At 38.4% G+C, this 15,597-nt stretch overlaps 1 protein-coding gene across 13 annotated transcripts in view; it reads left to right on the plus strand.

Moving 5' to 3' along the window:
• Window positions 1-15,597, plus strand: part of DST (dystonin) — a 140,964-nt gene that overhangs the window by 35,808 nt on the left and 89,559 nt on the right. For all 13 annotated transcript variants that reach the window (XM_069851456.1, XM_069851455.1, XM_069851454.1 and 10 more), the window contains 11 exons: window positions 33-185; window positions 2,267-2,500; window positions 2,786-3,067; window positions 4,491-5,036; window positions 7,397-7,573; window positions 10,249-10,372; window positions 12,272-12,480; window positions 12,752-13,069; window positions 13,237-13,403; window positions 13,962-14,118; window positions 14,384-14,510. In XM_069851456.1, the coding sequence (XP_069707557.1) occupies window positions 33-185; window positions 2,267-2,500; window positions 2,786-3,067; window positions 4,491-5,036; window positions 7,397-7,573; window positions 10,249-10,372; window positions 12,272-12,480; window positions 12,752-13,069; window positions 13,237-13,403; window positions 13,962-14,118; window positions 14,384-14,510 (2,494 nt within the window). The remainder of the gene's footprint in view (window positions 1-32; window positions 186-2,266; window positions 2,501-2,785; window positions 3,068-4,490; window positions 5,037-7,396; window positions 7,574-10,248; window positions 10,373-12,271; window positions 12,481-12,751; window positions 13,070-13,236; window positions 13,404-13,961; window positions 14,119-14,383; window positions 14,511-15,597) is intronic.

Below are 15,597 nucleotides of genomic sequence, written 5' to 3' on the forward strand. Positions count from 1 at the left end.
TTTTGGTTTATTGTTCAATTGTTCTAATATAGGACGTGGCTGAACGGCAGCAGGAGTGCAAAGAGAAACTGCAGGAGATCTGCGATTTGCTTACACAGACTGAAAATCGACTCATCGGTCAGCAAGAGTCTCTTGTTATTGGAGACAGCAAGGCTGAGCTAGAACAATACCAGACCAAACAGGAGGTATGCACAGTTCTAGTCAGCTAAGTTAAAGAAGTCTGAGTGCAGAGGAGAGTGACCAGGCTCTTTTGTTGAATTACAAGACTGTCATGCGAGAGTAAAATAGACTTGTTTGGCTTACTAAAAATAAAGGCTTAATGATGTGCATTTAAACTGCTGCCCTTGAATGCACTCCAGTATATGCCAGTGAGAGGACAAAAAATTTGAAACTAGAAGACACTAGAAAACGCACGAGACGTTTCAAGAAGCAGTCTTGGAGCAGGCATGAAATTTGTTATATGAATCTTTAGCTTAAGATTGTTCCTATCAGATATGACAACACCAGACTTCCTTATTAAGCTAAAATCATCTAATCAACTCTTTAACTGGTATCGGGTAGTGCTTATTCCTGTTAACAGTATATTGAAGAATTTTGTTGCAAATTTTTTTCTTGCCTGAGGCTTTCCATTGCCTCACTCTTGTTTTGCTTTCAATTCTGTTTTCTCTAGCGTTATTTGCAATCTCCTTGGGATCCTCCTGTAACAGAGCCCTCTCAGTTTGTGTGTTTTCTTATTGACACCTTGCTTTTCAGCTCTGTCTTGTCATCTATAAGCTTTTACTTGATCCTGACTGATGCTAATTGACTTTATGATAGTTAAAGACTGAAGAACTTGGTACTCTTCTTCTTCCTTCTCATAGTAGTTTACCATACTGTAGAGCTCCAAATCAGATTTAGTAATTTACAAAGGCAGAAATTTCCTTATTCATCTTGCTTTGCTTTACTTGTCTTCAAAGTAACACATCTAGTTTGTCAAAATTCTCCTAACAGTCAGTGGAAAGATACAGATACCCCTGGGGCACTTCTTAATGTCACTCACTTACCTGCCTTAAGAATTTGTGGCCTCAATAGGGATACCTGTGGGAGAGAAGAACTGAGGTAGCATAGGCTTAGTTCTTTTTCCATCATCTATTTGTAACTTCCTAGCAGACTAGTTATTACTTGCTGCCTGATATCTTGTAGACACCCTTGTAGAAGTGTGTTTAAGGAGAGGAGTCAGGGCTTACAAAAGGTCTTTGAAGTCTGAGCTCTAATCCTCAGCGAGCTTTTTGAAAGGGAGCACAGAGATCTTTGTTGGAGAAAGGGAATCTTTTCTTGGTACAGTGTCTCCGGGAAAAGCTTTCTGACTACTTGCTGCAAGTGTTGAAATGAGCTGCAGTTTTAGCTGCCAAACTGTTCTATAATTGCTGCAAAACCTGTAGACTAGAATGAGAATCAAATGTTCTGTCTTGCAGCTTCCAAGAATGTTACGTTGCATATAAGGAAAGAAAACCACCTTAATTATTTCAGTAACTGGGTGAATATATTCAACAGCATCATTATTGTTATAATAAAAGCTTCCCTTAGATAGCTGGGAGGCAGAGCCTTTTATCTGACTCTGTCATAGGAAAGCAAACTGCTTTGGAAAAACTAAAATGAAATGTCAGTTCCTTGTGAAATTTAATGGACTTAAACATTTGTTTTTTGAGATTGAAATATTATGATTGATTGCAATTAAAGAAAAATACTCCTATAGCATTTCTGACCCGACCAAAACCAATAAATATGGGAAAACTGTCACCTCAGAAAGATAACTACAAGTTTCTGACTCTTATTCAGTCCTCTGTTTTCTGCAGCTTTCTATTAGGGTAGTAAAGGAATGGGATTTGTCAGGAGATTCGCCTTACTAACTACAGTGTAGCAGATTTACTTTATCTCTTAATATCTAAAACATAAGATATATTTTCTTCTGTGTACATGGAAATACAGTATTTGAGCTGTGAAACAAAGGCAAGAAGTGGCCTCAGTCTGGATAGGAGTGTCGGACAACAGACTTAAAAATGAGGGAAAAGACAGATTGAGCTGCAGCAACACTGTCACCTGTGGAATTGATTTTATGTTTTTAATAATCCTACCTGCAATTTAGTAATGTATTGCATGCTTTCCCAAGTTAGAAAGGACCAGTGTGGCGCCTTCCCCTAGAACAGAGATAGTTCCAATGAAGTTAGTTGGAAAGCTCTGGTGAATAATTAACTTACTTTTATTTGCTTTCTTTTTTTCTCAAAAGGAGATACAAAAAGACATGAGAATGAGTGCCCAGACGCTGGCAGAGATAGTAAGAAATACTGAAACCTTCTTGAAAGAGAATGGAGACAAGTTATCACAAGCGGACAAGACTATTCTTGAACAGAAACTGAATGAAGCTAAAACAAAGTGTTTGCTCCTTAGCCAGAAGGCAGAAGAGTCCAAAAAAGAGCTGGATAAAGCTATGACAACAGCAATTAAACAGGAAACAGAAAAGGTTTTTAGGCAACCGTTTTGTACCTTTATTCAGACTTTTTACATGTCTTAGGGGATTAGTCTTGCACCTTATTGTTGATACGGTGTGGAGAGATTAAAATGATATTTTGTTTCAGTGACTAATGCAGTGTTTGATGAGTAATTCTCTTCATAAAATAATCAATAACATATATATCAATCAAAAATTTTATTTAATGTTAATGTATTTTAAATGGTCTGTTTGTGTATGATCTGTTGTATTGCCTGAAGAAGATTTCTAAACTGAAACTGTAAAATTTCCATGTAGGTTGCAGCCATAGAACAGCTGGAAGAAAGTAAAAATACGATAGAAAATCTCTTGGATTGGTTATCGAATGTGGATAAAGAGGCAGAGCACGTCCGAAAATTTAAGCAAGCGATAGAACAGAATGGAACACACTTTGAAGAGGGAGATGTGAAGGGTTTGGAAGAAGAGGAGGATGATGTCAATGGCAATCTGCTGGAAACTCAGGACGGCATTGAAACTCGGGTGGATGGACTATTGAAAAGCACAGATGATAATCTGAACGAGCAGTATCAGAAAGTCAAGGTACTAGTACTTTGTTTATTCAGCATTTAGGTGCTAAGCGTGTCAGTCCTCATTCATCATTGGTGAGTTCAATCTAATCCTTTCTGTCATAGAATCTGGAACAAGCACTAGGGAGTTAGTGATATACAGCAGCAAGATTTTCAGTAGTTAGAATGTACTGCAAATTTGTCACTTTTTTGCTGCTACTGTGGTGCTTCTGGGGATTGAAGAGATGGAGAGCAGCCCTGCAGAGAAGGACCTGAAGGTCCTGGTGGATGTGAAGCTGGACATGAGCTGGTAAGGTGCACTTGCAGCCCAGAAAGCCAACCACATCCTGGGCTGCATCAAAAGAAGCGTGGACAGCAGGGCGAGAGAGGGGATTCTGCCCCTTTACTCTGCTCTGGTGAGACCACACCTGGAAAGCTGCGTCCAGCTCTGCAGACCTCAGCACAGGAAAGAGATGGACCAGGTTTTTACTTCGACTTTTTTGAGACCTCGTTTCTGGACCTAATGCCTACAGGATAGGATAATTGCCCACTGTACTTATGGAAGAAAAGCATAGCAGTCCTTTTTACATAGCTATTTTACATGGGAATAGAAGACCTACAAGAGCGGAGAATTTTTGAAAGAATCTTTTTGAAATATGGATTTTATTTGGCGTACAGTTCTACTTCCTACAACTTATCTATTTATGAGCTTGTATCAATTTATACGTATCCAACGTGTCTTGATTTTTAATGTCAAAAGGGCCTGTTTTATTACCAAGTATATTTGATAAGAATCACTGGTCTTGAAATAGGAAAATGAAATTTAAAAAATTGGATAGTAATTTTTGGTCACTCGATATAAGAAGAAAGTATCTGTTTTCTTTTTAATGTTTGATGCTTTCACTCCTTTTGGTCTGTTTGTCTGTAATGGTAGCTACAATATCAGTAACAGTAAATGGAACCGTTTTGATTTGCACAGTTGCCTTCCTTAGAATGCAACTTTGAATGGAAAATTTTCATTGCACTAAGCATGCTACCCTAAATGTTAAGTAATAAGCAAATAGTTTTTATTAGGAAAAAGAATTAAGAGATTGATAGTGTCTAGTTTTACTATATAGAGTTGTCTTTAGATGTACAGAGGAAAGTGTGTGATAATATACACTAGTACCTCCGAGTTCCAGGGATATTTGAAGGCTTCCATTTGGTTGTGGCCTGTATATCTGGCTAAAATTGCCATTGGATGTTTTGTAAAATTTTGAAACTGCACAGAAATGTGACCAGGAGTCATGCTTTCCTTTAAATACTCATAAAATGAAAATTAGAAAAGCTGTTTATAATCTTGAAGGACTTTGTATTACTTGTAGTTTCTAAACCGAATTTAGCAGAGGTTTTAAGACAATGATGGTCTAATGGAATCATCTGAGAAGGTGGCATTCATAATTTTTTTTTTCTTGTAGGCTCAACATGAAAAAATTATTTCGCAGCAACAGGCTGTCATAATAGCGACTCAGTCTGCTCAGGCGCTGCTTGAGAAACAAGGACACTACCTTTCCCCCGAAGAAAAAGAAAAGATGCAAAGAAACATGAAAGAGCTGAAGGCTCAGTATGAAACTGCTTTAGCTGAATCAGAACGGAAAATGAAGTTGACTCGTTCTCTAAGAGAAGAACTTGAGAAGTTTGATGCAGACTATAGTGAATTTGAAACCTGGCTGCAGCAGGCAGAACAAGAACTTGATAATTTGGAGGCAGGTGCTTCAGACTTCAGTGGGATTATGGTCAAACTGAAAAGGCAGAAGAGTTTTTCAGAAGATGTTATATCTCACAAAGGTGATTTACGGTATATTACAATTTCTGGACAAAGAGTTTTAGATGCTGCTAGGTCATGTAGCAAAAGAGATGGTGTGAAGGTTGACAAAGATGGTATTGATACGTCGGCTACATATGCTGAAGTGCAAAATAAACTGGATACTGCTTCAGATCGTTTCAAATCTCTCTATAGTAAGGTAAGTTTTATTTATACTGAGTAAGAAAGACTATTGTAATTGATTTGGGAGTTTGTATAAAAAGGTCAGTGAAACAAATACTTTGGAAAGTTGTAAATTCTTTGTTTCTTGAAGCTGGATAACAGAACAAGATGATTTTCTAGAAGATCTACTTTAGTCAAGCGCCAGACTATGTAAGGTTTGAATGGATGAAATTTTCTACCTTGTGTTATAAGGGAAAAATCGGAGCAGATTTCCTCATTGTTCTTTCCAGCCTTAAAGCAAACTGTTTGAGTTTATGATAGTATGGGATGGCTGAGTAGCTTTTTGGGGTGGAAAGAAATTGTAATACTTTCAGATGGATAACAGTTCTTTACCTTCCTTGCGATATTTCCCACAACTGCTATTTACTTGGCTTCCTAATAATAAAGTTAGTATCAAAAGAGAGTGACTATGCCAAGATTAACATTCAGAATTTCATTTTGATGTATATACTGAAATGGTTTGTCCCAATGTGACCTTCATTGTCAGCATGAGGCATGCAAGAACATAGTGATTTGAGGGTAGCAATTCTTTTCCACTACTTTGTCATAGAAACATTTTATCCTTAACTATCTGAGATTAGTCTCTAACTAATGGGAAACTAGCAATGCGGGATCCTCCACATACCTTAGAGAGAGAAGATAATCCACATCTCTGTGCTGGGTTCACATATGGAATCTGCCTGGTAGAACTAGACAGACATCACCAACTGGTCTAACATCTGTTTTCAAAAAAAAACCCCAAAGTGTAGTTCAATATTGATAATATTCTGGAATTGTAAACTTTTGAGGTAATTACTAATCGAGCCATTTAAGAGGCCGTTGTCAGTATCCTTTGGCTGTGCCATTTTGTAATTTTTTAAGGTTTTCTAAGGTGGCTCAGACTCCATAGTAGAGCTTCAGGGTCCACTGCTACAGTGTTGGTCTGTGGCTGTACCATCTTTGTCTGGGAATTTTCATCTAGTATTTTCTTGCTCAGAAATGTAAGTTCTGTAAAGACATGTATTCGATGGCTTGATTACAAAACCAGTGTAAACCCCGTTCTCTCAGACAGTTTGTGAAGAAGGCTGTCAATTACAGAAGCTAATTTTTGTTTTCCCACTGAGCTTGCTTAAACAGTGGAGCTAAAACCTTGTATTAATATGTTTGATTTCCCCCGGCTGATTTATTGGATTAGTCTGAGTGTGAATATGGAGATTTCATTGCAAAATTTTCAGAGAGCTTATATCCTATGCCAGCAGCTTGATTTGTGGTCTCAGATTTGTAAACTTGCCAAATTCTATCCTTTCCATGTATACATTTAGCACAGACTTAATAGACATGCTTTAAATATTAGACCATACATATGCAGAGCAAACCCAACACAAAGTAGACTCTTCTTATTAAATCAAGTCTGGAAGGATAGACTTTTAAAAAGTTACATCTTCCACAATTTATTAGTGAGATCTTCCAAGCTGTACAGGAGTTTGTAGTAACCTTTTTGCCTTTTGTAAAAGCTTCTTGCTTTTAATAAATATATATATTCATTCACACACATAGGAGTTATAGGCTTATATGTTGAAGGAATCTTCAAGTCAGTTAAGTGGTTAATGAAATTAATGTGTTCTATGTTTGCCCACCAGAGGGTGACCAAGTACCGAATGTAAATATTGAAGTACAGCGTGTGGAAAGTTCTAAATATAAATATTTAAACTAACAGTTTATAAACATTATGACTTTGTACAATCAGATTTTGCCTGTGAAACTGTCTCCAAAATGTCTGATAGAGTTCAAATGACTTTTTTATGTGGCAATTCACTGTATACGTTTTGAGGCATTGCCAACATAGAGGACTAATAGGATCTTGATTAGTTGACATTCTTAAGTGACCAAAACGAAGTGTATGTGCCATACCAAGCCATATTTTTTTGGATTCGCTATACAGGTAAGGTATTTATGAAAGCAATAGTCATCTGTCTGGGTTTTAGCAATGTCTTCCCTTTTTTAAAATAAAAATCTGGCTTCCACTGGCTACGTTTTTGGTGTCAGAGTAAAGAATCTTTACACTAGAGGATCAAAAAACCTTCCCAAAACTTTTCCTATTCTAGGATACTGGCTTAGGTTGCAGATTCCCACCTGCATCAGTGAATTGATATGGAATCATGCTTGATGAGCACAATCTGTGAGGACCTGTGTTGCCTGTCCAGTTATTGTGTCGTTCAGAAACCAGTTAGACAGTAGAATGATGACAGGAAAAAAAACATGCAGCATTTCAGGAGGAGTATAACCTTGAGATTGTTACGAAATGCAACATACAGTTTAATGCCTGAGTATTTACTTTTTTGTTTTATACTCTTTTAGTGCAGCATCCTTGGAAATAACCTTAAAGACCTAGTGGATAAATACCAGCATTATGAAGATGCCTCATCTGGACTTCTGTCAGGTCTCCAGGCATCTGAAGTAGCTGTGAACAAACAACTGTCAGAGCCAGTTGCAGTGGATCCCAAAAATCTCCAAAGGCAACTAGAAGAAACCAAGGTGAAAAGCTTTAAAATGCAGAAGTACTTCTAAAAGGAACTGCTTTTTGTCTGAAAAACAGGATAATTAATATAATCCAACTGACTACAGGCCAAATTCTTGCCTTGCACGTGGGCATGCAACTTCTATAGTTCTCAAATTCAGCTACGCAGAGTGCTATCTGAAAAGCATTGGGGGGGAAAATAAATGGAGGACCAAGATGCCCTTAGCAGTGGTGAAAGCAAGATGTGTTTCAAAATCACTTAGCAAGTGATGGGGTGAAATCTGGAAAGTTTTTGAACTAAGGAAAGGGTTTAGTGATTGCCATTTGCTATCAGAGTAGAGCTGGGGTCTGAGTGCCTGATAAAGAGGAGGATTTAGTGTTTATTGTCTGTGACTCTTGCATTTTTCTGTTCACATTTGTGTGTTACTGCATTATGAAGTGGATCGTACAGGATAAGCAGTGTGATGTGACTAGCCTGCCTGCATCAGTTGTATCCCAGTACTGTATGCTCTGCAGAGACTGACTATAACATAGTTTGCATTGTACAGAAAAGCAGTATTTGTTTTTCTTTTTTTTTTGCTTCTGAGGGTGTAACTCACATTTCTATGTAAATCCTAGTAGAAACAAAGACAGGTTAGTGATGGAGCTTGTGAAGGTAAAACTCTGGTTAACTGTGTAAAACATAGGTCTATAGAAGGCTTTAGGTACCCAAGTATAAGGTGAATTATATGAAATTTCATATAGTCTGTCATCTTTAAACTCACTTGTATTTTCATGAATGTATTCATTCTTTTATACTGAAATTGAAATGCAGGATTATTTATTTTTGAGCAAGCAAAGCTATTGGTTGGGCATTTCCTCCCTGTGTTGTCTGTGCTGTGTGGAGTATCTGCCTGTCTGATGTTTGCTATTGTCAAATAATAGTTAATGGCTCTTGGAAAGTACCTGCTTTAACTATTACCCTTACATCAGCTTGAGCAGTAGTTAACTTTACACATGCTGTCTGGCTAATCTGACTCTGGAATTGCCCAGCACTTAGGTGCATGACATACCAGAGGAGACAAATCACAGTAATGTTGTAAGACAACAAAATTAGAAGTGTAAATTTTTAACTTCTAACAGTGGAACAATTTAGGTTCATTTGTACTTCCAAGTGCTAGAAAAGTAGAATAACACAGATTACAATTTGAAGCTTCATTTAGACTTTTTGTTCCTTACGCCAAAACAAATTATACTTTGTATAATGCTGATTTTCATGCAAGTAATACAAAAGGGGTGAGTACTGGGGTTCTTTTATGAAACACCTACATGGATTACTTGCCACACAAAAGAGCGCTCAGTGAATATGAGCTGGGAAGGAGGGAGAGGGTGCAACATTTCAAAAGATTCAAAGGAAGAGAATAACAGGAGGCTGAAGAAAGAAAGCCAATTAATGAAAGCAAAACAAAGAGTATTTCTGAAGAAGTCAGGTGTTGCAAGTTAAAGCTGTCTCTTGTAGCCAACGCATGCAGCTGATAATCCAGCTAGACACAGACCTTGGCAGCATGGTGGGGACTAATCTTTTTATGGGGATTAACCGTTCTTCAGAATATATCCTTCAGTGCCTCTGGCATCAGCTTGCTTGCTTTCTATCAGCATACAAGGTTTTCTGCTACATCTTTTTTGTCTTCTGTTTTTCTTTTTTTTCTTCTTTTTTTTTTTTTTTCCTCACAGGTAGAGAATATTTCTCTAGTATAAGGAAAATTCCTCTTCAGGTTTACCTGAGTTTTATAGTTTCAAGTGGGTTGGCAAGGCATACTATGTTCTGGCGTCCTGTTGTGCTCTGGATACCAGTGCTGAATGCGTTGACATGACTTCTTTGTCCTGGCAGGGCAGAGAGAATTTCCTTTCTAGTCATATGTTCATTGAGTTAGTGTATATTAAGAAATAAGAAGTACCTTCATGTTGGAACTCTGTAAAGTTTAAGTGAATCAAAACAAAGATACATGACATACGCTAGCCCAGAGGCCTGAAATAATTTAAAGACTATTGACCCTAAGGTACTTTTATACACTGGAGAGACAAAGCTGCTTTCAGCCTTCCTTTCTTTTGCTACTGATTCTGGGGTGAGTCATGGCCAGGCTAGTTTCTAAACCTGTATTCCTTGGGTAGGTGGACAAACCTAAGCAAAATTCAGTGACATGGATTCCAGGAGGTTCCTAAATTCTGAAGGCGATCATCTTGTTTCAAGCTATTCCTGTTTATGCTATGATATCAGCCTGTTCCTTTGTCAATACAGCTGATGATGAATGTGCAACTGCTGCTGCTGAATGTATGTTTTTCCTCCTGAATTGTTCTCTGATGCTGAGTTGAAAAATAAGTGTATTTTTCTTTTGGATAGTACATGAGTGTACAAGTGGTCTTTAAAAAGAACTCATCAAAAGACACAGTTTGAAGTTGCATGCAAGAAATCAGTTGAGTCAGAGAAGTACTGTAAAACAGAAGATAAAAAATACGATAAATAAACTGAAACAATGGCCACAAAGTCGACAGCAGTCATAGCCACTGATGAAGAGTTTTCTTAAGGAGAGGTCACAAACTGAGTTAGTTTATTCCCAGTGCTAAGTTTAGGTTGTATGGCATGTCTCAAGCCTTGCGTGTTTAACTATTAGCTGTACTGAAAAGCATAACTGATAATTGTGGAATTTTACAGATTCTTCAGGGGCAACTGTCTAACCACCAAATTGCTGTAGAAAAACTGAAGAAAGCTGCTGAAGTGTTACTGGATACAAGGGGGGAGTTGGCACCAGACAAAGATGAGATTCAGAAAACACTGGGTAAGATGTTTACTTTTCTTAATACCTCTTTTAATCACTTGTGTCTGCATGCAGGTACTGAAGAGACAAAATAAAGAGTTTGCACACTCTTGTGTCACATGTTTAAGTCCATGTTTTGTTGAGTCATGAGCTACTCCAACACAGTAACTTCATTGCTGGTCTGTCTCCTACACTTGATCCACATGCTTTTCACTTTAAATCTGTCATTTTATTTTTGACTTTCTATTTTCAGAAACAGGGATTATGTTTAATGGCCAGGTTACAGATAAGCATGTCAAACAGAGTTAGCGATTTGCTAAGGATCATAAATTCTCCAGAGGGAAAGAGCATGCTCAGGTTCAAGGAACACGAGTCTAGGTGTCTTTCCAAGCAATTATTTGGAGTTTACTTAGCCAGAAGTTATTTCCTTCTGATGTCAAGAAACTATCTGTGGTGGGTTGACCTTGGTTGGCTGCCAGATGCCTGCCCAACTGATCTTTCACTCCCCTTGCCCAGCAGGATTGGGGTAGAAGATAAGGTGGAAAAGCCTATGGTTCATGATAAGGAGATCACGTACCACTGACAGTCATGGGCAAGACAGACTTTACTTGGGGAAAACTAAATTTCATTTGATGCCAAATAAAATAGTTTTCGATGGTGAGAAACAAAGACAAAGCAACACCTTCTTCCTGCACCACTCTTTTTTTTTGCATCTTACCATGACTCTTCCCTTCCCAACTACTTGCCATCTCTTCCCCAACAAACAGTGCAGGATGGATGGGGAATGGGTGGCTGTGGTCAGTTTTAACAGTACCTCTCTGCTGCTGCTTCCTCCTCACCCTTTTCCCCTGCTCCAGCATACATCCTCTCTGCAGGCTGAAATCTTTCAGGATAATTGTGCTCCCATTTGGGTTCTTTATGGGCTGTAGTTTCTTCAGGAAATACCCACCTTTTCCAGCGTGGGGTCCTCCATGTGCTGCCATGTGCTTATCTGCTCCATCGTGGTCAACCACAGGCTTGAGAGGAATCTCTTCCCCAGTGCCTGGAGCACTTCTTCCTCCTCTTTCTTGTCTGACCTTGATGTCTGCAGTGCTGTTTTTCACACTTTCTCCCACCCCTCACTTATCACTTTCAGGCGTAATCTTCCCATTTCTAAAATACATTTTCCCAGAGGCACCACCAGCTTGGCTCAGGAGCTCAGCTGTGCCCTGTGGTGGGTCAGTGGAGATAGCTGGGACTAGCTGTGTGTTCCACAGGGCAGCCCCTGGCCTTTTCTCATGGATGCCAGAAACTTTGTCACTGACAAAGCCTTACCAGCTACACCCGATAGTCCTTGCTATCTGTTGTGAGAAGTAGCATAACCTGACATTCACCACTACCTGAAGTTTGAAGACTCTCTGTGTATCACGCAGAGATCCCATACTTACTGGAATCCCATAAGTAGCTTGCAGAGCAACAAAAGAAGGCAACTGCTGGCTTGTCTCTTTGGAGTCAGTGATGAAACTCTATGGGAGATAGATGGAACTTGTAACTTATCCTGGAAGTCCTGAAGGTCTAATGAAGAACCATCTGGAAGAACCTTTCAGCTCTAATAGTAACATAAGAGACATAATTGTAAAAAAGCTGTCTTAATACTCTGCTATTTTATTTCTTGGGAACAGTTAGCAGCTGTCATAAGCTAGAGCTGTGTGGGAGCCAGCTTCTGAAAGCTGGGGAGCACAGCTGTAAGCTACTCCATCATTTCATTTCTCCTATGGGCTTCTTGTCTCCATTTGAATATTTTGTGTGTTTTTAATGATTTTTGCATCCTTCTGATGTAGGCAATTTTTGACTCACGCTTACGTGGTCAGAGCTGGTAGATCAGTTAAAAGCTTAGTCTATATAATGGGAAAAAAATGAAATCTGTTTTCTCTTTATCAGATGATATTGTGGAGAGGTATGACAATTTATCCAAGTCTGTGAACGAGAGGAATGAGAAGCTCCAAGTAACTCTGACACGATCGCTAAGTGTGCAGGATGGTTTGGATGAAATGCTGGATTGGATGGAAGGTGTTGAAAAGAGCCTTGAAGAACAGGATCAAGTGCCTTTGAATTCTACTGCTATTCAGGATATTATTAGTAAAAGCATAGTAAGTAGCATTCTCTGAAGAAACATTTGTTTGATAATTCAGATTTCAACGAGGAATATAAAATCTTAGCTTGACATCTTTTATGGATTCAAAATACTTAATAAAGTGGGATGTTATATGAAATGAAACTGCACATAAGGATTTTTGTAGCTGAGAGAGATCTGTGCTGATGGTCTCGCTGTACTGATCTGTTGCTTGATATAGTGGACCAAGTTTCTTAAAATTTAGTTATAAGCTATACAGTGTACAGAGTGGTTCTTGCTTGTTTCAGATGCTGGAGCAAGATATTGCTGGTCGCCAGAGCAGTATAAACACTATGAATGAAAAAGTGAAGAAGTTCACAGAAACAGCAGATCCATCCACTGCATCCACACTGCGAGCTAAAATGAGTGAACTTGCAGGAAGGTTTTCTGAAGCAAGTAACAAGCATAGAGAGAAGCTTATGAAAATGGAGGAATTGAAGACTAAAGTGGAGTTATTTGAAAGTCTGTCAGAAAAACTTCAGTCATTTCTAGATGAGAAAAACCAGGCGCTAAGTGAGACAGAGGCACCAAGAAAGGATGTTAGTGAAGTGTCTCAGTATATGCAGGTACTGTACTATTCCATTTGTACGTATTGTCTAACTCATCTAAGTGATCGAACAATAAAATGAAGCATGCTTGTTTGCCAACTTTGATTGGTTAGATAAAATCGAGAATTTAATTTTGAACAAGTGATTGTAAAGTCTGATATGAAGAATGTAATCCTGTTTTGCAGGAAGCTAGCGTAGAATTGACACAACATAAGAAGGATCTGGAAGTTTTGCAGAAGCTTCTTGAAGAACTTTCAGTGCATGCTCTTCCTGGAGATAAAGCATTGGTATTAGAAAAAGTAAATGCCTTGTCAAAGAAATTCAGAGAAGTAGAGGAGACAGTAAAGGAAAAGTAAGTCAAGTAATTAAAATGTTTTCACCTTGGCTAATAACAAAGTGTAAGTGCCATGATGACTGCTGTCCTCTTGCATACACTCTCAAGAGATAGCAGTTAACCACTGAGTAGAGGGTTTGGGTTTTTTATTGAAAAGAAAGGGAGATTCTCTCTGGAAATGCCTCTGTAGTTAGTCTGTCTGGTTCAAGAGCTCTAATATTGACTGTAAAGACAAGTAACTTTGTTAAATTTTGTGATGCTCGCAGGAGTCCTGTTGTTTCTAAGAAAACCCTGTTTCTCCCCTTCTCTGATGGAATACAAAGTGCTTCTTGTGGAAATTGCTTTAGGGTACTGTTTGGAATCAGTGTGCAAAGGAAGACTGGAGAAATTATTAGAGCTTCCATTTAAGTGACCTGTACAGGAAGACTAGACTTTCCCTATTCTGCTCTGTAAGATTAGTTTGTGTAACTGAATTTAGGAATAGCAATATCAGATTGATAATATCTATTGATTTAATTATCAGAAACAATACTGATGTCCTGTACTTAATTTCATTTGTTGTCATCAATTATCTAGAGAAGAGGATGTATCATCTTGTCAGCAAGAAATGGATAATTTTGAGCTCCTTGTAGAATCATTGAAGAAATGGATAAAAGAGACAACAGAACGAATTCCAGCAGCACAACCCTCTCTGAATACAGAGGAGTTAAAGAAACCTTTGGAAGATACATTGGTAAGACACTGTAGATGAGAAGTGAAATATAGCTGAAGGAAATAGGGCATGTATTAGGAACATGAAAGTACAGACTTCAGGGATAAACAGTCACAGTAATTGTGACTAGGGAGCTTGCAGTCTACATGTACTTTCCCATTTTCATTGCATATTTGAATATACTGCAGGGGATTCCTGAATAACAAGGCTGTTCTTTTCTCAATACAAAATCTTCTAAGTCTAAAATCGGTTTTGTAATGAACAAATGACTATTTTTCTTAACCAGAATTTAAAAGATGAGTGGACATTAAAAGCACCTGAGCTGCAGAAAATGAATAGCAGAGGAACGTTGCTGTGTAATCTAATTACTGCTGTGACTTCTCCTGCTAAACTGAGGGCAGTTGCAAAATCAGGTATGTGTTTGTATGATCAGGTGAGCCTAACATTCCAAAACCTTTAAGGCACAAATTAAGATGTTTCACCCTTGGATTAACTTTCTGACTATTATAGCTTTTGAGAAGTTAGTTAGGCATGTCTCTGCTGACCGATGTTTGCTGCAACTGTCATTTAAACTGTCTAAGTGCTTTAGTAATTTAGCACACATTCTGATTGCTTTACACTGTCAAAATGGCATAAAAGCACTTTGATGTAAATGATTAACAGGTCCTAAAGCTGCTACTTCGGTATGCAGTTCCCAGATAATGAACAAAATGAACAGTGTCACAGTTCCTTTCACCTCATCCCAGAAATGTTCTGATAGTGAGAAACTGACTTATTCTGATTGGTGTTCAGTGCTTCACGTATTGGCCAAGTCTGCTAGGACAAATACAAACCCTGCTTTTGCAAACACTGGTGTACCCACACACCTTTGCTGCCAGAGAGAGACCAATTCCATGGCCACGAGGCTATTCTCTCTGATGCCAAACACATAAAGGTTTGCCAAGTCATGGAGTTTTTTGCTAGAAGGGTGATGAGGACACGTTTTATGTTTAAAGTGAGCCTAGACCAACCTTCTCATCCCAGTACTGCAGCATAGGTAATGCTAGTCAATATTTAATTGAAACAACAGCATGGAAGGGAATTGACTATATTGCAGCATGACTTTTCTGGGTCAAAATGTGTTTCCAATTTGGAGCTTTAGCTAAATCTTTTTTACCGGTAACCTGATTTTAAAGACAGCAAATCTATTTCCATGATTTTCTGTGCTCTAGTGATGAAATGTTAAATTGTTTTACAGGAACTGGTAATTCTGCTAAGTATTATTCAAGGCATAGTTCAAGGCATGTGGTACCTACGGTGTTTAAATGGCCTTAAGCACATTTTCAGTTGGTTCTTGAACTGACTTGGTCTGGAAATCAGTTCAAGTGTGTTGGCCTTCACTGGTCATCTGCAAAGCACTAGGAGGATGGGGACTGCAGAGGATACCTATTTGATAAGAGTAGAACACTTTCTTTCTCATGTCTCTTCATAGCTGCCTCTGGTTTCGTTCCTGTTTGATTT

The sequence above is a fragment of the Phaenicophaeus curvirostris genome, chromosome 2 (genome assembly GCF_032191515.1).
Source record: "Phaenicophaeus curvirostris isolate KB17595 chromosome 2, BPBGC_Pcur_1.0, whole genome shotgun sequence".
NCBI classification, from domain to species: domain Eukaryota; kingdom Metazoa; phylum Chordata; class Aves; order Cuculiformes; family Cuculidae; genus Phaenicophaeus; species Phaenicophaeus curvirostris.